This window comes from Myxine glutinosa, chromosome 1, assembly GCF_964187855.1.
Source record: "Myxine glutinosa chromosome 1, kmMyxGlut1.1, whole genome shotgun sequence".
NCBI classification, from domain to species: domain Eukaryota; kingdom Metazoa; phylum Chordata; class Myxini; order Myxiniformes; family Myxinidae; genus Myxine; species Myxine glutinosa.
The window spans coordinates 190,778,070-190,804,478 of NC_136261.1; the positions used below are offsets into that span (position 1 = coordinate 190,778,070).

Below are 26,409 nucleotides of genomic sequence, written 5' to 3' on the forward strand. Positions count from 1 at the left end.
TCAGGAGCCAGAGTCAGTCTCCAGCAGCCACCTCTTCAGCCGAGAAGCCAGAACAGTTGTCAACCCCATCACCCAGTAACACCCCTTCCAACAAGCAAGGCAACATCAGGACTCAAGGTAATTAAGTGGGTTTTGCATGTTACTGTATTTTATATTTTACCATTTTCACCTCACCCAACGTAACCTACAATATGACAATATGTGATCCAACTTGCGCACAATTCAACGCAATAACGGAGCTCAGGAATGTAACCCATTTGTAAGTGGGGGCCTGTCTGTACTTGGAAAAGAAAATGGAAAGCCATCCATCATACTAAAATACACCATTTGTGTCTGTCCGTCTGTCTGATGAATTTTTGACACCAATACATTCCGTCGTTGCTTATCCAATCTCAACCAAACTTGCCAGGATGACCAAGGGTTACATAATGAAGATTGTAGCACATTCATTATTCATTCCCCCCCCCCCTCCCCAAGGGGGTTTTCTCCCCCGAGCGGGTTTTCCCCACAATGGCCGTCAGTGGGTTGCGTGTTGAGGTGGATAGCCATATTAAAAGTTCGCTTTATCGTGGCGTTTTTCCAAAGAAGAAGATTTATCATGGCGTTTTTCCAATGACGCTTTTAATAACAAAATTAATGATAATCGCATATTATTAATGGTATGACAAAACAATATTAATACTAATAATGTCCCACTTCCCCAAGGCTTCCCCACTTCCCCTGCAGTGATAATGTGTTTAAATAGCTCATCGTTATAATGGCGTTTCTGTGTGAGCAACGACCTCGACAGGAAGAAAAAATATTATAAACCACAAACACGTATGATTTGCTTTTTTAACAGTCAGTAATGCTGTTTATAACACTAAATGAAGAGATTTGGAGGAATCCCGACATCCATGAAGTAAGGTTTACTTACAGAACTGAGCGAAGATCTACGGTATTTTGTATACCCCACAAATGTTGAGTTCATAACATGGCCCTTTCTACCACTACCGTGGCATTTTTCATAGCGAACTTTTGAAACTCGCTCCCGCTATTTAATATGAAACAAAGGGAGGAAGACCGGGATGTGCTCATTTACTAAGCAGCGAGCTAGCGCTTGCCAAGCCAGCTGTTCCTTAACGGTTTTGAATGGAGTGCTTTCTCGAATGTTTAAACCACTTGGAGATCTCTCCACAAGAAACTTGGTAAATGAACACACACGAAATGTTCTTGAGATCCGTCCATAAAACCACCTTTAGAGGCCATTTTTCCCTGCAAGCGGGGGTTGGCCTTTTTCGGGAACTGTGGTTGTTGTTGTTTTTCGGTCCCCTTTTTGAAGCAATGTTTTACGGCCGGATGCCCTTCCTGACGCCAACCCTTTTTGCCGCCTTTAACGACAAGCAGGGAATTACCAGTGAACTGGTACTCAATTTGCCGACCTCGGAAGGATGACAGGCTGAGTCAACCCCCCTGGCGTTAATTCAGCGATTGACCGGGATTCGAACCCAGGATCCTAGGATCCTAAGCCGGCACCCTAGCCGCTAGCCCAACACCAGGGATAAACTATAACTGTAGTCCATAGATAAACTGTAATCTATATACCCCAAAGAGAAATGACCCTTCCTGCCCCTCAAATTACTCTTTGCCCCACATCTCACTACCATCCTGCTGGTGGTTTGACCTCAAACCCCACTGACTCTTTGCCCCACATCTCACTACCATCCTGCTGGTCTGCGGGTGTACTACTACTAGTTCTGGATTATTGGAAAAAAATATCTTGGCATGGGGTGTGTTCAGTTAGCAAGCAGCTTGCTTTCACTTGCCAAATGACTTGCAATGGAACAGTGTTCGCACTAAACAACATGGTGGTCTCGATGTAAACGATGCAAATGTGGTACTCGAGCAAATGCTGTCCGGGCTGTCAGTTTGTTTTATTCGATCCTCTCGTGACCTACCCAAACAAATTCATTGTGTTGGCAGCAGCTATAGAGTGCGAGGGAGGATGAGGGAAATAAAGATATAAAGAAATGGGAAATCAGAAGGAGCCCCCTGCCAAGCTTATCTATGGACTAACCACTGTGCATTTTCGGGAGGGGTTTTGAATGTCTGTAGATCTTAAAGAATTAGGATGAAAAGTAGAGTTAAAAATAAAAGTTCAAAATACACATTTCAATGATACGAGCATACACAATAGCGGTGTGCCTCTGAACATTTAATTGGTTTGAGTATCATTTTGAATCCGACTATTTTTGCTAACACAACAAAGCACCTCTCTTAATCGCGTGTTCCTCTTGTCGAGGGGCTTGCAGTGGTTGATACATAATGACTGGCTTGGAAATCAATAGCACCCAGCTTGCTTATGGAACACACCTCTGGTCTGATGTATCAAAAAGATAATTTAAAAAAACTAGAAAGAGCAAACAACAATTGCAGACCCTCACCACAACATGTTTTGTATTGTTTTATAGACAAACTCACCTTCTAATTGGACATACTTTAGAGACGAACTCGAGTGAAAATAGATAACGTGCAATACTGGCTACCACTAGGTGGTGTTTGTGGCTTATGTTAGCATATAATTTGCGGACAAACAGACTAATCGGTGAGATGGGGACAGAGAGAGAGAGAGAGAGAAATAGAGCGTGAGAGAGTGAGAGAGCATGAGAGTTGGGGACAGAGAGTGAGAGAGCATGAGAGATGAGGCCAGAGAGAGTGTGATCGTGAGAGATGGGGACAAAGAGTGTGAGCGTGAGAGATGGGGACAAAGAGTGTGAGCGTGAGAGATAGGGACAAAGAGTGCGAGCGTGAGAGATGGGGACAAAGAGTGTGAGCGTGAGAGATGGGGACAAATAGTGAGCGTGAGAGATGGGGACAGAGTGAGAGAAGGGGACAGAGAGTGAGAGATGGGGGACAGAGAGAGAGAGAGATGGGAGACAGAGAGAGAGAGATGGGGGACAGAGAGAGTGAGAGATGGGGGACAGAGAGAGTGAGAGATGGGGGACAGAGAGAGTAAGAGATGGGGACAGAGAGGGCGAGAGCGCGTGAGAGATGGGGGACAGAGAGAGAGCGAGCGTGAGAGATGGGAACAGAGAGAGTAAGAGATGGGGACAGAGCGATAGAGCGTGAGAGATGGGGGACAGAGAGTAAGAGATGGGGACAGAGAGAGCGAGAGAGCATGAGAGATGGGGGACAGAGAGAGAGAGCGTGAGAGATGGGGACAGAGAGAGAGCGAGCGTGAGAGATGGGGACAGAGAGAGAGCGAGCGTGAGAGATGGGGACAGAGAGAGAGCGAGCGTGAGAGATGGGGACAGAGAGAGAGTGAGAGAGCGTGAGAGACGAGGACAGAGAGTGTGAGCGTGTGAGATGGGGACAAATGGTGTGAGCGTGAGAGATGGGGACAAAGTGTGTGAGCGTGAGAGATGGGAACAGAGAGAGTGAGAGATGGGGACAGAGAGAGAGTGAGAGATGGGGACAGAGAGAGAGTGAGAGATGGGGACAGAGAGAGAGTGAGAGATGGGGACAGAGAGAGAGTGAGAGATGGGGACAGAGTGAGAGTGAGAGATGGGGACAGAGTGAGAGATGGGGACAGAGTGAGAGATGGGGACAGAGTGAGAGATGGGGACAGAGTGAGAGATGGGGACAGAGTGAGAGATGGGGACAGAGTGAGAGATGGGGACAGAGTGAGAGATGGGGACAGAGTGAGAGATGGGGACAGAGTGAGAGATGGGGACAGAGTGAGAGATGGGGATAGAGTGAGAGATGGGGACAGAGTGAGAGATGGGGACAGAGTGAGAGATGGGGGGCAGGGAGAGGAAAAGATGGGGACAGAGAGAGTAAGAGATGGGGACAGAGAGAGCGAGAGAGATGAGGAACAGAGAGAGCGAGAGAGATGGGGACAGAGTGCGAGAGCATGAGAGATCGGAACAGATAGTGAGAGATGGGGACAAAGTGAGAGAGATGGGGACAGAGTGAGAGAGATGGGGACAGAGTGAGAGATGGGGGGGGGGGCAGAGAGAGTAAGAGATGGGGACAGAGAGAAAGAGAGCGTGAGAGATGGCGGACAGAGAGAGCGAGCGTGAGAGATGGGGACAGAGAGAGTGTGAGCGTGAGAGATTGGGACAGAGTGTGAGCATGAGAGATGGGGACAGAGTGCGAGCGTGAGAGATGGGGACAGAGTGAGAGATGGGGACAGAGAGAGAGTGAGAGATGGGGACAGAGAGAGAGTGAGAGATGGGGACAGAGAGAGTGAGAGATGGGGACAGAGAGTGAGAGATGGGGACAGAGAGAGTGAGAGATGGGGACAGAGAGAGTGAGAGATGGGGACAGAGAGTGTGAGCGTGAGAGATGGGGACAGAGTGCGAGCGTGAGAGATGGGGACAGAGAGAGTGAGAGATGGGGACAGAGAGAGAGTGAGAGATGGGGACAGAGAGAGTGAGAGAACGTGAGAGATGGGGACAGAGAGTGAGAGATGGGGACAGAGAGAGAGAGTGTGAGATGGGGTCAGAGAGTGTGAGATGGGGACAGAGAGAGAGTGTGAGATGGGGACAGAGAGAGTGTGAGATGGGGACAGAGAGAGTGTGAGCGTGAGAGATGGGGACAAAGAGAGTGAGATAAAGACAAAAAGTAAGAGATAGAGATAAAATTACATATAGAGATGGAGAAAGCATTAGAGAGAGAAACAATATGTTTTGAATGCATTCTAATTTCCATTTTTATTGGTTTTTGTCTTGATTTTTAATGGTTATGCATTAACATATGAGCCACACATGAAGCACTTGTAGGTTTGGTTGTGAAGACGTTGTAGTATCGTACCTCATATTCCTGCAATTCCATCTTCAAATTTTGCTCTTCAGCTGCAATCATATCATTGGTGCATTGCTCTTCCACCTGCAGCCGAGCGAACCCTTCCTGTGCCTGCAGCTGTTCCAATTCTCTGCAAGTATCATGGCCCAAAATAGACAAAATAATTGAAAAAAAAACAAAGCGGCTTTTCAGTAATCAGATCAAAAAAGAGCAAACAAAAAGCAAAGCTATCAACGCATACAGTGAATTGTCAGCAAAGTTACTTCTGTTCCATGTTCATGATGTTTGCCACCCCTCAACCCCACCCCTTCCAACACCCCTCTCTCCCATTTATATTTTTTCAATGCCCATCTTTATACAGTACAATGACAAAATAAAAACAGATCTGCCAAATGCAGAATCATGATGTGCAACTACATGTCACATTTTTTTTTTTTCTAGATCAGCAACCACAGCAAAACTAGACTAAGAATTTGGAATACAAAACTAAGAACAATCAGATTGCAGACCCTCGCCAGGACGTGTTTTCAGTGGTTTTTAAGGCTTTTGTGTTAAAACAAATATGGCAGCCAAACCACGTGACCAATGTCATCATTTTTTTCTCCACCAATTTACCTTGAGATGATGCTCAAGAAATTTCATCTTGATTGGATGAAGTTTTGTATATGCCGAATTATGACGTCATAATGGAGGCACCTACGACACCATCATTAACATATTTTATTCCTCATGGAGAGTTCTTTAAAATGAGCCATGTCTCAATTTTTTCTATGCAGCGTTTCAGATATAGAGGCGCAAAGTTTTCCGGTTTTTCCAAGATGGCGCCCGTACCACGTGACCTATGATGTCATAATTATCATTAACAAAAATTATACAGGTGGAGTTGCACCTACGGTGAAAATTTCCTGTCAATCGGGCCAACGGTTGCAGAGAAAATCATATTTATTCTGTGTGGACAAACAAACAAACAAACGGACTGAAATGCAATACCCTCTCCTCAGGCGAGGGTAACGAGAACAACACTCGGTAGGACACATACCTCCGCCAAGCTGAACAGTTTACATGTTGCATCCCACTGATAGGCCGGATCTGCATCCGGACCTGAACTAAAATCTAAAATCTAAAAAACATCTAAAATCTAAAATAAAACCCAACTCGTCCACCAAGGTGTCATAACATGTCCACAACTTTGAGATATTGTGCTATACAGGAAGGGGACCCCTTATCCAGCAAGCTTGGGGATTTGGGCTTGCCGGTTTTTGGAATTAGTCGGATTTTGGGTTCATATACCTATTGTACACAATAGTGTACTTCTGATTCCAATTTTTTTTTCTCAAACCAAATAATAAGGCCATTGTTACCCAATAGTCCAGGAGGCAAGGCCTGACAAGAAAAGGCCTCGCTCACCCCACACCACATACAAGGTTTGTGGCATATTCTGTAAGGGCAACCTTCTTGAACATTTCTAGGATGGGTGCGACTCCAGATTGTAGTACATTTTTTCTGCAGGCCAATGTTTGTGGTGGGGGTCAGCTCTCAAAAAGTATCTGAAATGGGGGCAATGATGTCATACTGGTGTTATTTAACACAATCTTTTTTGCAATATTTCTGGAAATCCAACATCACTGAAGTGCACAACCCAATGCTACATCATGTAGGTAATGGTCATAAATTAATCAGGTTATTCTGAGGCGTTTATCGTCGTATGGGGTTGGAGTAGGGTGGGGGAGGGATTTTGCTCCAGCCTTTAGTTCTATTGTTGCTCTTTAACTATATAACAATGAGCATTACATATCTGATTGTTAACGTCGAATAATTTAGTTGGACAAAGCACGCAAAGAGTCCACACCAGGTCCGTCAGACTGCCTGATGATTCGAGGTGCTCCACACACTGTAACCAGTCTTTACATGCCTTGCCAACAGAATTTGTAACGCTGGGTCTTTTGCCATGGGAGCTGAACTCGTGCATAGCTTGTATCATCATTGCACTGTTGAGCGATCTGTAACTGCTACAAGAATGATCAACCAACGGTGTGTTCTGGTAGGGGAAAAATTGTCATCGTTGATGCAGCACAACCGTAGTGGCATGTGTTTCCCATTTAAAGTCTCATTGATATCGTTATTGTCACCAGCCATCTGAATGAGGCCACCGGAAGAGATGGAAGATTTAATGAGAACCTCCTGTTCTTCTGACTTCGCCAGAATCTCCATTTCTATCCAAACATTAATGGCCTCTATCTTGTCATCGGAGTAACAGTGACACATACTATTTAGTGAAATGATGAGTTATTTTGATCTGGTTATGGGGCGTAATGCTATGGCAAGACTTGTGTGCTTCGGGAGGGGGGGGGGTCTTGAATCTTGCATGCGACGAGCAATGCAAAAATATGTTGTGCAACTATGAGGGTCCTTCTCTCGTCCGAATGATTTTTGCATTCCAGAGGAAGCATCAAAGCACCATCATTAATCGGTGGAAATAACCCAACGCAGGAACCAATATATAGACTGTCTGGAATAATGTTCTGGGCCCTAGGCCCTGTGCTTTTTCTGGTCTTCATCAATGATCTCTCTGACTCTCTTGAAAATCCTCTCTAACTCTTTGCTGATGACTCTACTCTCTGTCGCTCCATTCCTCATCCCTCAGATCGGCAGTCTGCAGCCTCCTCACTCTCTGCAGACCTGGACAAAATCACAGACTGGGCAAACAAGTGGAACATGTCTTTCAATCCTGACAAATCTCACACTCTTACGATGTCTCTCCGAAAAGACCGACTGGACAACCCTCCCATCCACTTTCTGAATAATCCTCTCCAAGAAGTTCTGTCACTCAAGCTTTTGGGTCTCACTATCTGCCATGATCTTTCCTGGGAAAACCACATTTCAAATCTGGCCTCCAAAGCCAGTCGCCGACTGGGCATCCTCCGTCGTGCGAAGTCCTTCCTTGGCACACCTGAGCTCCTCACCACATACAAGGCTTTCATCCGCAGCTCAATGGAATACTGCTCTCCCCTAGGGGGTGGTGTTCCTGCCTCACACCCAGCTCGTCTTCACGCTGTTGAAACCAAAGCATTCAGAATCATTGGAATCTCCCGCGATGAAGCTAACTCCAAGGGCCTTTCACTCACTCACCGCAGGCAGGTTGGTGGTCTTTCCGTCTTCTACCGACTCCACTCTGGCCTTCCCCCCCAGCTCTCTCTGGGATCTGTCCCCCAAATATTCCTACAGGTCGCACAAGATCTGCCTGCAACCCTCTTATGGTTAAACTGCCAAAATCAAGACTCTCTGCTCACCTTCACTCCTTCATGCCTCTTTTCTCCCGCCTCTAGAACAAACTCCCTCACTCTCTTCAATCACACTCCACCCTCCAGGTCTTTAAAACAGCTGTTCACCACCATCTCTTATCTTCCCCCATCCAAAACCTTGATCTTTTCTACCCCCGCTAATTTCACCCCAAATCCACTTTTTTGAAATACCAACTTCTTTCCTGGAAGTCCTTGGTGTCCTTGTGTTTAGACTATTCTCCCCCCCCCCCCCCCCCCTTCCCATGCCGCCTCCCCCCAAGCCCTCTCCCTCCCACACATTCCCGATGTCCCTGCTCTCAAATGTTGTGTTTGTGTGCTTCCCCTTCTCTCCCCATCTTGTCTTCCGCTCCCTCTTTTGATATATTTTGTTTGTCTGGTCGATTTGTTTGTGAAATAAATGTTAGCTCTTTCACGAGCCTCGGTTCAGTATACAAAAAAAAAAGAAAAATGTTTTGGCCGAGGCGAGATTCAAATCTGTGGTATTCATAGGTTTTATACAGATTCCATTACACTGAGCAATGTCACTAATGATCAGCATCACAGTGCGGTACAAAAGCCTGGTGTGGTCGGGTCACAATCTCTCATCACATGTAGATGCACTAGGTTCAGTTAAGTTAGTTGATTGTTTAAAATATGTATTCACATTTTGCAAAGATGTGGAACTGCTATACACAAGTTTTGGTTGTGTTTTCATGTGGGGCTGGTGGAATGCTACCTCTTCTTCAAAATAATGCCTCACCATTCTGAGCTTCAGATGCTGCTTTGTGAATTTGGATACCTCACTTGGGTCGATACCTTGTACCTCAAGAAGAGACTTGTATTTGTTGAGAAGGCTGTCCCGATCATACGCCTTGCCAGCTTCTAATTCAGGTTTAAGATCGTTAACCAGTTCATAATAAATAGCACCGCAAAGCGGGCGTAACCCCTCAGCCCATGCATGGTGGAAACCAAATTTCAAGATGGCTGCCGTGGCGGCCATATTGCAAAATCGCAGCGCGCCCATTTTCGAAAGGAACCTTCCTCTACTCAACCCCAACACACACTGCAAAAATGGATTTAATCGGACAAGCCGTTCTGCTTGAAATTGACGGAACCAATTTCAAGATGGCTGCCATGGCGGCCATATTGAAAATCGCAGTGCACCCATGAACCTTCCTCCACTCAACCCCAACACACTGCAAAAATGGATTTAATCGGGCAAGCCGTTCTGCTCGAAATTAACGGAAACCAATTTCAAGATGGCTGCCGTGGCGGCCATATTGAAAATCGCAGTGCACCCATGAACCTTCCTCCACTCAACCCCAACACACTGCAAAAATGGATTTAATCGGGCAAGCCGTTCTGCTCGAAATTAACGGAAACCAATTTCAAGATGGCTGCCGTGGCGTCCATATTGAAAATCGCAGCGCGCCCATTTTCGAAAGGAACCTTCCTCTACTCAACCCCAACACACTGCAAAAATGGATTTCATCGGACAAGCCGTTCTGCTTGAAATTGACGGAAACCAATTTCAAGATGACTGCCGTGGTGGCCATATTGAAAATCGCAGTGCGCCCATGAACCTTCCTCCACTCAACCCGAACACACTGCAAAAATGGATTTAATCGGACAAGCCGTTCTGCTCGAAATTGACGGAAACCAATTTCAAGATGGCTGCCGTGGCGTCCATATTGAAAATCGCAGCGTGCCCATTTTCGAAAGGAACCATCCTCGACTCAACCCCAACACAAACTGCAAAAATGGATTTAATTGGACAAGCCGTTCTGCTCGAAATTGACGGAAACCAAAAGTTGACTGACGCCCGGCCGACAATACCCCTTAGCCCAATTTGCGGGGTGAAAACAACAACAATACAACAACATGCATTTTAAGGCCATTTCCCCTGCTAGAGCGGGGGTTAGCCTTGCGGTCCCCATGACAATCTTCTCCATCTTGCCCTATTTCTGCATCTCTCCTTGTTAACCACCTTGCCCGCATTTCTTCTTCCACCATCTTTAGCCAAGTCTTTCTCGGTCTTCCCCCTCCTCTACTTCCTTCTACATTCATTTCCATCACTCTTCTCAACCAGTCACTTTCATCCTTCCTCAACACATGACCAAACCATCTCAACCTCTTCCTCTTCACAGCATCAATCACAGGCTCTATTCCCATCATTTTTCACAATTCATCATTTGTCTTCCTCTCTCTCAACGATACTCCGCACATCCATCGAACCATTCGCATTTCCACCCTTTCCAACCTTCGTTGCTGCTCTATGTTCATTACCCATGTCTCACTCTCATAAATCATAACACTTCTCACACATGCAGCATACACCTTTCCCTTCAGCTTCAACGACACTCCCCTCCTCGTCAGCACGCCACTCAGTTCCCGAAACTTCTTCCATGCACATCTCACTCTATCAACCATTGCCGAGTCTGATCCACCTTGTTACGGCCTGAAGCACACCAAGCCAAGCCTTCAATCACACTGTCTTTATTTATGGGTTATCATACGAAAATCTCTTCCTACACATAAAACAAAGAAGGGAGAAGGGAGGGAAAAACCAGAGTAGGCCAGTCCAAGAGTAGGCCGGTCCAAGAGTAGGCCGGTCCAAGAGTAGGCCGGTCCAAGAGTAGGCCGGTCCAAGAGTAGGCCGGTCCAAGAGTAGGCCGGTCCAAGAGTAGGCCGGTCCAAGAGTAGGCCGGTCCAAGAGTAGGCCGGTCCAAGAGTAGGCCGGTCCAAGAGTAGGCCGGTCCAAGAGTAGGCCGGTCCAAGAGTAGGCCGGTCCAAGAGTAGGCCGGTCCAAGAGTAGGCCGGTCAAGGAGTAGGCCGGTCCCAGAGTCGGGACTGTGAGTGTCATCCGAACGGGATTCTGGTCTCGATTAGACATCGTTCTGACGATCGCTGGAGCGGATCGACTTTGGCTTGATGCCGGTATATGACTTTGGCTTGATGCCGGAATACGACTTTGGCTTGATGCCGGAATACGACTTTGGCTTGATGCCGGAATACGACTTTGGCTTGATGCGGAAATGGAGACATTGGGAATGTTCTTCTTTTCGCTCACTTGGAGCACAGTGAGTTTTATTGTACGAACCTGATGGTACCATCATAGGAAATATATATTGGTTGTACAATTGACTACGATTGTTGTTGTACTGTTATTCTTCTTGTGTGATCTTCATACAATATTTGTTTGTTGGTAACAATTGGTGTGGTTTCACCATTGATCTTTGACACAGAATAACACATCTTTCTGCCGTGACTCCTCTCGGGGCTCAGAGGTACACCGTGACCAGGGGGTTTGGGGAGGAGCACGTAACAGTAATGGACCAACACAATCAATCAGTACTCTCCTGAAAGGCTCCTCAAAAACGGGCAGGGGTGCAAGGGGAGCTGGTTTCATCGAGGGCTGGGGTTTCCCTCTCATTTGACAGGTATGGCAGGTCTTACAGTGCGCGCCACTATGTCCTGGTGCAACTTAGGCCAATAAAAATGTGCCAGGATCCTAGCCTGAGTTTTCCTGATTCCCGCATGTCTGGCCATGGGAATTTCATGGCCCAGCCGTAGAATTTCAAGACGACAATGGGGTGGTACCACTACCTGGTGTACCACAGACCAATCGTCACTGGCGGGAGCACGAGGGGGTCTCCACTTTCTCATTAACACATCAGATTTCACATAGTAACAGTTGGAGACTTCCTTAGCTTCCAACTCCGTCATAGCCTTTTGTCTGAGGTCTCTTAGTACAGGATCTGCCTGCTGGTCCTTAACTAGTGAAGAATGATTCAACACAGGCACACAAGAAGCCCCATTCCCTATCCCATCATCGCTGGTTAAATCATTGAAAAACGTCTTCGCCAACCACACCTCAGAATCTGGTACAGTTGTCAACTCGATGTCAGTCTGCTTCTCTTTCTGCGTTTGGGATCTCATCACTACACAAGCAGGGAAAATACCAGGGAACCTCTCTTGCAAATCCTCAGTCTCTTGCTGAACTATAGGATGTATGGAAAGTACTGGGGAAACACCAACCCTATCCCCAGCCAAATCATTTCCCAATAGGAAACTAATACCTTCTATGGGGAGAGTGGGGACTATTCCTACTGTCACGGGTCCTGTGACCAAATCAGACTTCAAGTTCACCCTATGTAAGGGGACTGGGACAAAACGACCTGCAATGCCCTGGATTAAGGCACTCCCTTACACGGATCTACTCCAAGTCGATGGTAAAATATTGGACAACATCAACGACTGAGCTGCCCCAGTATCCCTCAAAATAACGACGGACTTGACTTCCCCGTCCCAAGACACTTGGCCCTTGGACATAAAAGGTTTATAACGGTCCTGTCCGGGGCTCGTAAAGTCAGCAGTATCCTCAGCTTTAACTGAAAGGGCACAATCACGGTGACTGTCCACTTTGGTTCGAACCCATGCAATAGGTCTAGCGGGGCCTCCCTGCTTCTCCTCCCTTTGCAATTTCCAACAATTGGACTTTAGATGTCCCCTCTGTTTACAGTAATAACACATTGGGGCCGTTCCCCGGCAAGATGCCTGAGTCGACCACTCCAACTGTCTACTCAGACGGCCGCACCAATGGACCCCTATGGTCGGTCCACTCCCCCTCTGACTGGTCCTCACTAACCCCCTTCTTGTTATCCCAGGTAGTACCATAATGAGGAAAACCAAAGCCTCTCTTATGGGTAGGTTCATAATCATCTGCATCAACAGCAGCTTTTTTCAACTCACCAACCTTATGTGATCTGTAAGGTGGGTCCTAATGTCCAAGGGGATACTGTTCCTAAACTCTTCCATCAAGATAACCCCCCCCCCCCCCCCCCCCCCCTGGAGATTACCATAGGTCCTGGTCCTATCCACTTGTAGAGAACGATACCACCGATCAAAACTCATTTCCTTCCCCCTAGCAAATTCAACAAATGTCTGCCCAGCCTGTCTTTTCAGGGTTTGGAACTTCTGCCGGTACGCTTCCGGAACTTGCTCATAGGCTGACAACACAGCCTTTTTAACAGCCTCATAATTCTCTAACTGATCCTCCGACAGAGCTGAATACACTTCCTGGGCTCTCCCTATGAACCCACTTTGTAGTAGCAGGGTCCAGTATTGTACGGGCCACTGAAGACGTTTTGCTATATTTTCAAGACAGAAAAAACGTTTCCACCTCCTCCTCGTTAAACTTGGGAACAAGCCTAATGTTTCGGGCCACATCAAAAGAACGGGGGAGATCAATTTGACCCCCCCCACCTGAATCGATGGAAACGGGTTGGGCCGGTCCCACCTGCATTTCTAATTTTCTTAACTCAAACTCTCGTTGTCGTTCTTCTTTTTCTCTTTCAAACTCTCTTTGCTTTTCTTCCTTTTCTCTTTCAAACTCTCTTTGCCGTTCCTTGTCTTCTAACTTTAGTCTGAGCTGTCTTTCTTCTGATTCCAACCGGACCAATTCCAAGGCTTCACTCCTCAATCTTACCTACGGTTCTAAACCCATGTGACTGACAATTGCCGAAACAATCTCTGCCTTTTTCATGCTAGATGTCCCACTAACCCCAAGATGATCAGCTACAGCTCGTAACTCTACCTTACATAACAGTTCTACATCTTGCACTGATAGCCCCTTCTTCTCTAAAAATTCCTTCACTTCAAAATCCATCTCCTCAGCCATGGTGTACGACTGCAGTAGAAGTACCAGCACCGTAAACAAAAGTCAAATTATCTGCCAATGAGAAAACTTACAAATGCAGGGAAAAAATTAATAAATCCAAGACAGGTATCATATAAATCAGCTCCCGGATGAGCCCCCAATTTGTAATGGCCTGAAGCACATCAAGCCAAGCCTTCAATCACACTGTCTTTATTTATGGGTTATCACACGAAAATCTCTTCCTACACATAAAACAAAGAAGGGAGAAGAGAGGGAAAAAAACCAGAGTAGGCCAGTCCAAGAGTCGGCAGGTCCAAGAGTCGGCCGGTCCAAGAGTCGGCCGGTCCAAGAGTCGGCCGGTCCAAGAGTCGGCCGGTCCAAGAGTCGGCCGGTCCAAGAGTAGGCCGGTCCAAGAGTAGGCCGGTCCAAGAGTAGGCCGGTCCAAGAGTAGGCCGGTCCAAGAGTAGGCCGGTCCAAGAGTAGGCCGGTCCAAGAGTAGGCCGGTCCAAGAGTAGGCCGGTCCAAGAGTAGGCCGGTCCAAGAGTAGGCCGGTCCAAGAGTAGGCCGGTCCAAGAGTAGGCCGGTCCAAGAGTAGGCCGGTCCAAGAGTAGGCCGGTCCAAGAGTAGGCCCAACAGTAGGCCCCAGGGCAGGCCCAGTAATAGGCCCCACGGCAGGCCCAACAGTAGGCCCCAAGGCAGGCCCAGCACGAGAGGGTAGGAGTAGGTAAGTCCACGAGTAGGCCCCAAGGCAGGCCCAACAGTAGGCCCCAAGGCAGGCCCAGCACGAGAGGGTAGGAGTAGGCAAGTCCACGAGTAGGCCCTGGTCTATCTGGTCTATCGTCAAGATGGCCGCGTCCGAGTGCGCAGACAAGTGCAAGAAGCCTACAACAAAGATTGTATAGTGCCAAGAGTGCAAGCTGGAGGTGGTGGGGTGACCGTTTGGTCTGCTTTTCATGCAGGGGGCAAAACTGACCTGGTTGTTCTGAATGGAAACCTGAACCAGTTCAAGTACAGGGCTATTCTGGAAGAAACATCGCTTCCATTTGCTCGTGCAGCCTTTCGAGGAAACTTTGTCTTCCAAGATGACAATGCACGGCCTCATCGTGCTCGCATGATCCAACACGTTCTTGCTGACCGTGGTGTAGAGCATATGGAGTGGCCTGCCATGTCCCCGGATATGAATCCGATAGAGAACTTGTGGGCAGAATTAATGCGTCAAATCGACCACTTGGACCAGCAGCCGACCTCTGTGCGTGAATTGCAGCAGGCTATTGTCACTGCGCATGGCAAGCGATTCCTGTCCAAACCTTGGAAAATCTCGTGAACAGCATGCCTCAACGTGTACGTGCTCTCCTGAATGCTCGTGGTGGTTACACGATGTACTGAACTGTAATTTTACTGTCCGTAATCCCAGTCGTAATTTAACTTTTGTTTTTGTTAAAAAAAAAATTGGCTAATGTGCAAAATAAAGAGATACTTCTGGAAAACGTACAGAAGTTTAACACAGTACTGTCCATGAATTGAGTTCGATATCACTTTACATCACTTTCAAGGATCAATTTATTTGTTTCGAAATGTCAAATGTGGTTTTTGTTTCTTTTAAAGGTCACATTAACAAAATCTAGAATAATTTCACCATAATTCCAATGAACTTTTGGTTCAAAGACATCTTGAAAAGTAAGTTCACCCCCACAAAAAGAATATTCCATATTAAATGCCAAGTCTGTATATTGTGAGAAACAACCTTGTTCTCACCAAATTAGTGCCCCACCCACCACGTCACGTGACCTCCTTTCAGCCTCACGCGATTGGGTGGCGATTCGGCACGCGATTGGTGGACGGGAGAGAGCCGGCCGCCATCTTGTGCGACGGACGTGGCTCGAAGGCGTCGAGTGGAAAATAGAAAAACGGGGATTTTTTAAGCCTCACGACAGCCGAGTTGTGCTGATCGTTTATAGTTCTGTATTTTAAGAGTGAGTAACTCCGGAAGAGAACGAGTGATTCCCGGATATCGTAGATTGGAACTGTGAGTCATATTGCCTGTGTCGTGTTTGGAGCTTCTGGTGCCGACAGTTCCTGCAGGCTTTGTGCTGTGTATTCCACTCTGTTACCATCCATTGTTTTTGAGATCGAGCCAATAAATCATCGTGCCTACCCCTAGAGGCCGGTTAAAACACAGTTGTGTTTATTGAGTTCTCTTTGTCCACCCCGTGGACTACTTGAAGCCCGGACATTAACGTCAGTATTCCGGGCTGGAAGCATTTAACAGTCGGAGTCGCGACAAATGGGTTGCTCGTCCAAGGATTATTCAAGTAAGAGACATTCGAACTGAGACGGGAATTCTGCAGTGGACGACATCTTCCTGCATCTGCTCATCGTTTCCTCACCAGCAGACGCCATCTTGGAGGAACCTTCTCACCAGCAGACGCCATCTTGGAGGAACCTTCTCACCAGCAGACGCCATCTTGGAGGAACCTTCTCACCAGCAGACGCCATCTTGGAGGAACCTTCTCACCAGCAGACGCCATCTTGGAGGAACCTTCTCACCAGCAGACGCCATCTTGGAGGAACTTTCTCACCATAGGACGCTATCTTGTGTGGTACTTCACTACCGGATAAGTGAATAGTTTCCGGATCCCTCCAAACAAACCGACATCAAAAAAAAAAAACAAAAAAAAAAACGTGAGTTATTTGTACGTTGCATTTTTCTCATTGGCAATTTGATGTGCGTTGGTGATATTGTGTAGTTCGTGTCGTATTTCCCCAACAGAGCGTTGTGTTTGAATTACGTGTACCACCCCAATATTGTTTGCCTCCCCTGGGTGAATTGCCGTCCCATGTGGTGAAAGATATTGCTGAAATATTTCGATCCAGCCTCCTTTTAGACTCAGTGTTTTGTGCCTTGTCTTATAACTCGTAGCCAAGCTATGTCGACCAGAGAAGTGAGAGTTCAACCTGATCATGTTGACAGTCACGTGGGTGGCGATGTGAGCGACGCAATCAGCCTTGACCCGGTCACTAAACCCGATATGTTAGGAAGCGATCCCATCATGACTAAATGCATGCGTTCGACCTTCTGGACCGGGCTGACTCCGGTTCAACAACTCGACATGTATAACAGGGAGAATGACAGGGCAGAGGCAGAGCGTATTAAGCGAGAAGACCGAGAGCAGGCGGCAGCAGAGAGAGAGCATGCGGCAGCAGAGAGAGAGCATGCGGCAGCAGAAGCTGAACGCGTCAGAGAGCATGAGTTGCGAATGTTGACTGAACGACTGCGGGCAGAGGTGTCTGCTGCAAGCGTCCCGGAAACTGTTCATGTTCGTTTGCCGGACTGGACGGGAGACACGAAGCCAGAAGCGTATCTGGAGATGGCGGAGAAGTTGTTGGCTTCCGGTGGCATTGATGAGAGCTTGTGGGTCGGCCATCTTGTTAGCCATCTATCTGAGAAGGCGAGGGAGGTATATGCGAGGATGGCAACCGAGGACGCAAACAAATACAGGAAATTGAAGGCCGAGATTTTGAACGCCTATGCGGTGTCCGCGTGTATTTATAGGCGTAATTTTTTCAGTTGGACTCGTCAGTCCAGTCAAACCTATGAGGAACATTCGCGGGTCTTGTTGGAACAGCTGCAGAGATGGTTCAAGGGGAGCAAGGTTGAGTTACCTCAAGCGGTTGCGGAACTCCTGGTGCGTTACCGTATCGATCAACAGCTTCCGCCTGACTTAGCGTTGTTTCTTGTCGACAAAGACACTGTTTCCTTGTCAGACTGCGTCAACCTTATTGATAAACATGTTTTGGCGTGCAAAATGTTGCAAGTCACGCAGTCGCGTCATAAGACGGAGGATTCTGCGATCGAGACCGCCCCCCGTCTGCCCGGCGGCTGGATCGAGGGGAAGGGTTCTCCGATGCCCTCCACTGGTGGCGGTCGCGAGCTGCAGGCCAGGGCACGGCCCTGGTGCGATTTCTGCAAACGCGTGGGGCACGGTGGAGACCGCTGCTTCTCTAACCCAGCTAGTCCGGCCTACCGAGGCAACCCTGCTGTTAAATCGGAGGGAGGTCAGTGGAGGTCATCAACTGGGCCCTCGCACACAATGGTGGCATCGGTGACAGAGGTCACTGCCACCGAGGCTAATTCCATTCATCCTCTGTATCAGGATTATTCAGGGACAGCCTTAGTGGGTGGCCCTGATTCGGTGCTGAAGTTTGAGGCCCAATACCTTCGGGATACTGGGGCGACACTGTGTGTTCTCCGGGCGGGGGTAGTTCCGGCCTCTCAGATGCGTTATACCGGCGAGTATATCATCCTTCGGGGCATTAACCAGGTTCCTGGCCGGTATCCCCTTGCCTTCCTCGAGGTCCGGAGTGACATTTTTACGGGTCCAATGACCTGTGCGGTGGTACCCTACTACCCGGTACCCGGGGTCTCCTTGCTGATTGGCAATGATGCCATGGCCAGGGAGGAGTCATTGACTCTGACCTGTGGGGTGGTCACTAGATCCCAGAGTAAACAGGCGGAGAGAGTGGCGGAGTCAGACATATCTTCACTCTGGCCCGAGGAGCCCAGCGCCTCGACTTCAGTTCCCGACGGTGACGTTGCGTCAGTTGAAGTCCACCCGAGCCTCCCGTCAAGCCAACCTCAGGTGCCGTGCTCCTCAGGGACCGCTCCCGCCTGTAACACGGGGACCCCAGCTACGTGTTCGCCGGTCGGCGAATCCGGGGAGGAGGATCAGTCCTCCGAGGCGGTTAGCGACCTCAGTTCTGGGCCGGAAGTCACTCCCGCATTGTCTGCGGTAACCAGTTTAGTGGAGGATCAGCACTTCGATCCCACCCTTGCCATCCTCTGGGAAATGGGAGACGACTCCGAGCCGGGACGAACAGGCTACTATGTGAATGGTGCAGGTGTGCTGATGCATAAGTATTCCCCAAAGAACATGTCCTCCACCCAGACGTGGAAGGTTCGACACCGAGTTGTCGTACCGGGGAGGCATCGTCAGTCAGTCATGCAATTGGCCCATGACAATATTTCCTCGGGTCATGTCGGAGCTGCCAAGACCTTAGCCAAGGTCAAGAATCAGTTCATATGGCCCGCCATGTCGCGAGACATCAAGCGCTATTGCGCTAGCTGTCCCATTTGTCAACGACTCGGAAAAGGAGTGAAGGTTTTCAAGGCACCCCTAAAGCCCCTCCCCGTGATCAGTCAGCCTTTCCAGTTTGTTGCCGCTGATTTTGTCGGACCTTTGCCCAAAACCAGTTCCGGGAAACGCTACTTGCTCCTCGGTCCGTTTTCCCTCCTGTAAACGCTTTCCCCAACTTGAGTTTGGCCCCCTTGTCTCTCTATTGTGCTTTGTGTGAAGTGTAACTCTTGTGGGGTAGATATTAATGTGGTGTATTGTGTTTAATATTGTGTTGTGGATAAACCTTGTTCATTGTATAAGCCTGTTAACGATTACCGCCATCATATTGCCATGTGATTTGCACCTACTACAAATACTGGTTTCAAAACGCCGTCTATCCGACGGGTTTTTTACTTAGGTGGGGAGGACTGTGAGAAACAACCTTGTTCTCACCAAATTAGTGCCCCGCCCACCACGTCACGTGACCTCCTTTCAGCCTCACGCGATTGGGTGGCGATTCGGCACGCGATTGGTGGACGGGAGAGAGCCGGCCGCCATCTTGTGCGACGGACGTGGCTCGAAGGCGTCGAGTGGAAAATAGAAAAACGGGGATTTTTTAAGCCTCACGACAGCCGAGTTGTGCTGATCGTTTATAGTTCTGTATTTTAAGAGTGAGTAACTCCGGAAGAGAACGAGTGATTCCCGGATATCGTAGATTGGAACTGTGAGTCATATTGCCTGTGTCGTGTTTGGAGCTTCTGGTGCCGACAGTTCCTGCAGGCTTTGTGCTGTGTATTCCACTCTGTTACCATCCATTGTTTTTGAGATCGAGCCAATAAATCATCGTGCCTACCCCTAGAGGCCGGTTAAAACACAGTTGTGTTTATTGAGTTCTCTTTGTCCACCCCGTGGACTACTTGAAGCCCGGACATTAACGTCAGTATTCCGGGCTGGAAGCATTTAACAGCCGGAGTCGCGACAATATATATATATATATATATAAAACACAGTTTGTGTGTGTGTGTGTGTGTGTGTGTGTGTGTGTGTGTGTGTGTGTGTGTGTGTGTGTGTGTAATGTTACCGATAGACTCCTAAACGGAGAGGCTCACATACTTGATATTTGGCACAGACATGGCCATTGAGCCTGGGAAGAACATGGCCGACCTTAAAAAAAATTATTTCATAATATTTTTTTTACAATATTTTTACCTCAGCACATTTCAGCGAGGAATATTATGCACGGAATCTGACCGGTGGCAGAGCAGCGAGCTGATTCGCTCAGAGCGATCACGTGATGTTCCTTGCCGCCATTAACTCAGTTACGCGTTCGCACGTATTTCAGAGCGAAAAGTGATTGCGTTTTTTCACATTTCAGCGAGGAACATCGATTGCCATTCACACCACATAGGGTTTTTTTTCTTTCATCTTTAGATCCATGTTTTTTTTCAGCGAGGAATATTATACACGGAACCTGAATCGGTGGCAGAGCAGCGCACTGATTCGCTCATTCGCGCTCATTGATGACGATCATGATCACGTGATGACGTGATCACGAATGACGTTCGTGATGCGATCACGTGATGTTCCTTGCCGCAATAAACTCACAGCAAGTAGCATAGATTTTAGCATGATTAGCATTTAGCATGATTTAGCATGATTTAGCATAGATAGTAGCATGTTTCACATAGATTTTTTTTCAGCGAGGAATATTATACACGGATTCTTACCGGTGGCAGAGCAGCGCGCTGATTCGCTCAGAACGATCATGTGATGTTCCATCCCCGCCGCCAGTTGGCTTCACTTTTCACGGAGTATGAGCATTCTATATATTTTCAATTCAGTGCGCCCGACTCGCTCACGTACTTGATTTGTGGCATAGACATGGCCATTGGGCCTTCACGGTGTAATTTGTGCGAGGCTTTTGTCCGAGTGAGCTTGAGTCGAGAGGGCGAATGTACGGGTTGGGAATGCACGGGTCTCCCTTCCCCCACCCGGCAACGCCGGTACTGGAGGGCGTCACAGGATCGGTGAGTCTCCAAAATCCGCTTCATGCTGTTGCGAAGATTCAGGACGATGTCGCGATTGTTGTGCTGCTCTCCGACCATGAGAACTGCAATGTCATTGTTGACTGGCCCTCCCCTTCCCTCCCCCCCTCCCCCCTCCCCTTTCCCCCTCCTCTTCTCCCCTCCCCCCCCTCCTCCCCTCCTCCCCCGTTCCGTTCCCCTCCCCTCCCCCGCCGCCAGGCAATTCCGGGTACTTCTGCTAGTGTGTGTGTGTGTGTGTGTGTGTGTGTGTGTGTGTGTGTGTGTGTGTGTGTGTGTGTATGTATGTATATATATATATAATATATATATACAGTGAAACCTTGACTTACGAGTTTAATTCGTTCTGTGACCGAGCTCGTAACTCAATTTGCTCGTTTCTCAAATTAAATTTCCCCATTAAAATGCATTGAAATGCTATAAACCCGTTCCAGCCCGCCAAAAACCACACCCGCCAAAAACCACATATATATTTTTAAATATACAGTATATATAAAAATATCTCGCGCTTTATATTTCACCTGTATGCAGCATACAAGTTGGCAGGATGGCCTGGACTGGAGGTACGCACACTTGACTCTAAACTGTCCAGCCTGGGTTTGAATCCCGACCCAGCTATAACCTGTCATGTCGGTGTTTCACAGGCATGGTGATTCATCAATGTGTGTACCGCTAAACTGGGCGCCCCGTTTGCGTCCCATTAGTTGTTGGATGTTAAGGATCTCACCGTGTCTTCCACAAAGAGAAGGCGAGCTATCGCCGGCACTCTGAACAAGTTGTGGCCTGGCATGCTCTTCTCCTCTGCCGTTGTATACATCCTCCTCGGCATCTTTTTCCAGAAGAGCCCTGTCTCGTCACAGTTGAAGATTTGCTGGGGGATGTATCGTTCGGCTTCTATCAGTTCGGCAAAAGTTATAATAAAATCTTCAGCTGCCTTCACATCCGAGCTTGCTGCCTCACCATGCCTGACGACGGAGTGAATGCCGGTCCTCTTCTTAAAATTATCAAACCATCCCCGACTGGCTTTGAATGACTCTTCCGATGCCTCGTCCGTTGATGTTCCCGCCGTCTGCTGCACCAAATCCCCGTAAATGTCTCGTGCCTTCTCACAGATGATGCTCTCGGTCACGGTATCTCCTGCGAGCTGCTTCTCCGTCAACCACACAAACACCAACTTCTCCATCTCTTCATGGATAGAGGTCCGGAGTTTTGAAATAATCGTAACGCCCTTGGCTGGCGTTATAGCCTTTATCGACTCCTGCTTCAAAATCGTACATATCGTAGAAGTACTACGATCGTACTGCCTCGCCAAGTCGACAACGCACACACCTCGCTCATGTTTTTCGACGATTGCATGTTTTATATCCAAGCACATCATCCTCTTCTTCTTCTCAGTACTGCCCTTGGCACTCAATTTCTTAGGACCCATGGTTAAAACTAAGAAATTTTCCAAAATAAACAAAATGCGAAAACAAAGCAGCAGCGATATACGGCAGAGATGCTTGCACGGCAAGATAACCACGTGACCGGAACCCACCTGGTGGCGGGTGGCGTAAGCTCGTAACTCAGATCTCGGCTCGCATCTCAAAGCAAAAAACCGCCCGAGCGACGGCTCGTATCTCGGAAAACTCGTAAGTTGGTGTACTCGTAAGTCAAGGTTTCACTGTGTGTATATATATATATTTGTTTGTTTTAAAGCTTCCTTGTTCGCTGAGGTTTTAAAAATATTTTTTAAGCAAACGTAGCGCATGCCTCTTCCGGAATTTGCTGAAACACCCAGACAAATAGTCATATGACGACGTTGGACCTAATTAGTTCTGAAAAGTTTGCTTGTGCCATAGTTTAAGCGTGTTGCTGCACGATCCAAGGAAAAATTATCTGAACAGCGCTGCCTGATCCACTGAATCAAGGCATTAGACGTCAGCAGTCTTCAACTGATATAACGTTTTCGTTTTGTCCATTAGCCTGGGTACATCACTATCACCATAAAATTGTAATATCTGCTCCTTTTGCTTCTTTAGATCCGAGACCATCAAAGTACCAACGTCATACTCCTCATTCAGGCGTTTCCCCGAAACACCTATATCACGTTTCAGCAACAACTCCACTTTTTGCTTGGTTCTGAGTGATATATGCTTCCTTTTCGAAGCACAAGTTGCTTATCCAGATATTGAAGGCCTTTTAGACATCATTGCGATGCAGGGGGTATTGAACAAACAATTATGTGCACAAAGCAATAGACCAGATGAGGGAAAGCTTGGTGAGCACAACGAGGTGATGCCGAATCAGATGTACACGCCACTTCACAGGTTTGTCTCTGGTGATTGCACAACCAACGTCACTTCCATTTTTCTCGAGGATCAATTATTCAATGGGGCGATTGACTTTTCAGAAAGCTTGAAAATAACCAACTTTTCAGATTGAAAGGGTTAAAAATTGTAGGACCATGGGGTTTCAAAATCTTGCCTGTTTTCGGGTCTTACAGGTTTTTGGGTTGCCACACAAGGCGCTCCTCCCCCCCCCCCCCCCCCCCCCCTCCCACCTCACTTTCCCCCCAGCCCCACCTGTATATCGTTCTTGCTGCTATTTCTCAGTGGTGAAGAATCACTGAATAAATTATAGTATCCAGATCTGGATCTTCACCAAAATCTAATTAATTCTTTCTCGTCACACACCCAACCTGTCCACTACTTTTTGAGACAGACAGACCGACAGCCAAACAAACAAGAAAATATAACCTCCACCATCTTCAGTGGCAGAAGTAATGGTGTGAAGCTTACCTTCAAGAGAAGCATGCATCATTCAAAATTTAGGGACAACCTACTCATCACCCTCATCCCACACCCAACACCTCCCCACTTCAACTTCCCAACTCAAAGATTAATTTCTTTATAGCTTCAGATTGACATTCATCTTGAGCAAAAACAGTAAATATAATAACAAAAAAAAAAAATGTTTGGCAATTTGGTTTGCCTTTAGATGTAATCTAATAATTATTGTGCATCGTACATTTGCTAGAAGACTCACCGATTACACATTTCAATCTCCTTTGCATATTCCTCCTTTTTCCTCTGAGATATGTTCAAGAAAGTAGCCAAGTAAGCCTGCTGCTGATCTATCGTTTGACGAGTGAGCTCCTGCTTCTGAGCAAGGTTACGAAGCAGGCAATCGTCTCTCTGCAGCTCGGATTCAACCTCACCTAACTGCATTAGGGAGTGAGAAATGAGGGTAAAGACTGGCAAGACCAAAACAATTAAGATGAAAGTAAAATGGCCACTGCAGCCATATCATTTAGATACCTCCTTCTTTAGCCTTTTCCCCTGCTCGACAAAGCTCGAAGTCTCGCCAAGAACCTCCAAGGCAAAGTTGAGATTGTCTTGACAGATTTTCTGTTCCTCCTCTTTCTCCTTAAACTCTTTGCCTTGGCGGACTTTCTCTTCCTGTAGAACAAAGTTGTACCGGATGTTTAGGTTTAAATATATATATATATATATATATATATATGTGTGTGTATGTGTGTGGGTGTGTGTATTTTTTCATTCATGTTAGTTATGAAAGTGTTCAAAAATAAAAGGTATGGCTTTAACATGCTTATGACTTCACTCTAAAGTAGTTTTTAAGCTCATCATTTTGTACATATTTGAATGTGCGGCCATTTTTTTGCTGGGCGATCATGACATATTGAGTACAATTGTACTCCATGATATCGATCTCCATGTCTATCTCGCTTTTTCTCTTCCCCTGCAACCTGTATACTCATCCAATTGCTACTGTATCTGCTTGCTTCCCACCAATTTTTATACATCACAAACCTAACCTATTTTATTCGTCCTCTTCTAAAAGCTTAAGCCATCCTTGACGTTAAAGCCATCCCCTGAAAAACCAAATCCCTTGAAACCCGAGAAAGAATATGCATGGCAAATGAGGCAACACAAAATTTACTTGATCGTCTCACCAAATGTGCTTTGAAGTTTTGCAAATTCATATTTTTGTGCTTGATATCTGCAATAATCTTCTCAGGGTTTTCCACAATCCCGGCCCGTAGCAAAATTTCCTCATCTTTCTTGGCAACAAGTTCTGCTTTCAGCTGGTCCTATATAGATTCACAGAGAATAAATAAATCACAAAGAAGTCATTGCTCTTATGACAGACAGTGAAAGGCACTATTCTAATACTGTTCTCTTCAATGATCTGCAACCTTCAATGATTGCCTTGCAAGCACAAGGGAAGGCCACAGTCCATGGAAATACAGCCTAAGCTTAATTTGACAATACTGAGCGGATGGAATGTTTCCATACAAACATTGCATGTAATTACGGCACAGGTCACACAATAAATATGGTCCAAGATTTTTAAGGCCAAAAAGACATAATATTGGACAAAACTGACACAGAATAATTTTTTGGTTTTTTTAGAAGCACCAACATGTCCCGCATAATAATAATAAAAATTTAAAAAAGTCCAGGCCTGGGAAAATCTGGGAAGTTTATCAAAATTGATGTTTATGCCACCCCCCCCCCCCCCCCCCCCCCATCAACGTGTGTCTTCGGTAACAGATCGCGGAATTCATTCAGTATTATGTATATGTAGGTCTTTCAAAAGTAGTCTTTCTTCACAATCTACACATTGCATGTAAAATGAACTGTAAATACCCTTTCTCTGATACAATTTCCTGAAATTAACCAGTTATTAAAATGACAACAGAATTATAAAAAGATAAATAAAAAATGAAGAAGCAATCATGCAAACAATATGTGTATTGCATTCAACAGATGAGAAAAGAAGATAATTATTTTCAAAATAAACAATGACAATGCTGTAAAGTTTCATTAATTCCAAGCAGTGAAATTACATGGATGTTACTTGAAACTAAGATGGAAAATATCATTTGACTAGTACAAAATTTCCAACAGCAGAAAAAAAGAAAAAAAACACAATGTTGCAGCCCACGAACACATCTATTTTCAGATAAACTAAGATATAGTCGCAAATAACTTCGACGCAAACTAAATGCTACCTCTTCTGTTAACCATGAAACTCATCACTTAATCTTTTTAAAGATAACATAGACCAATTGCAAGTACAAATGAGTTGCAGGTTTCATCCATATAAATCAAGTAGCTTGTAAAAAAAAGATACACTCAAGGTTGCAACAAAAGTGTTGTTTGACACCAATGATTCATCCTATTAATTGTAGCATTCATCAACCTCATCCATTTCCTCATCGTCACTGATGACATGTTGGAGAATCCAGACCCATGACAATGGCCGCAAGCTTGGAATAATGAATGAATGATCGTTTTAAGGCCATTTTCCCCGCTAGAGCGGGGGTTAGCCTTGCGGGCCCCATGACAATCATGGTTCCCTGTTTGAGGCAATGTTTTTATGGCCCGATGCCCTTCCTGACGCCAACCCTTGGTCACGCTCTTACGATTCGCAGGGATACGGTGTACCTATTCTAAACCGGGATCATTCATCCCAGCAAGCTGGTACTCAATTTGCCGACCTCGGAAGGATGACAGGCTGAG

General features: G+C 46.8%; 1 protein-coding gene across 1 annotated transcript in view; it reads right to left on the reverse strand.

Annotated features, from left to right (window-relative positions):
* The window catches only part of NUF2 (NUF2 component of NDC80 kinetochore complex), a 114,588-nt gene that overhangs the window by 15,161 nt on the left and 73,018 nt on the right, over window positions 1-26,409 (reverse strand). The window contains exons 11-14 of the mRNA XM_078781525.1: window positions 24,837-24,974; window positions 24,181-24,321; window positions 23,909-24,084; window positions 4,795-4,915 (exon numbers count right to left, since the gene is read on the reverse strand). Of these exons, the coding sequence (XP_078637651.1) occupies window positions 4,795-4,915; window positions 23,909-24,084; window positions 24,181-24,321; window positions 24,837-24,974 (576 nt within the window). The remainder of the gene's footprint in view (window positions 1-4,794; window positions 4,916-23,908; window positions 24,085-24,180; window positions 24,322-24,836; window positions 24,975-26,409) is intronic.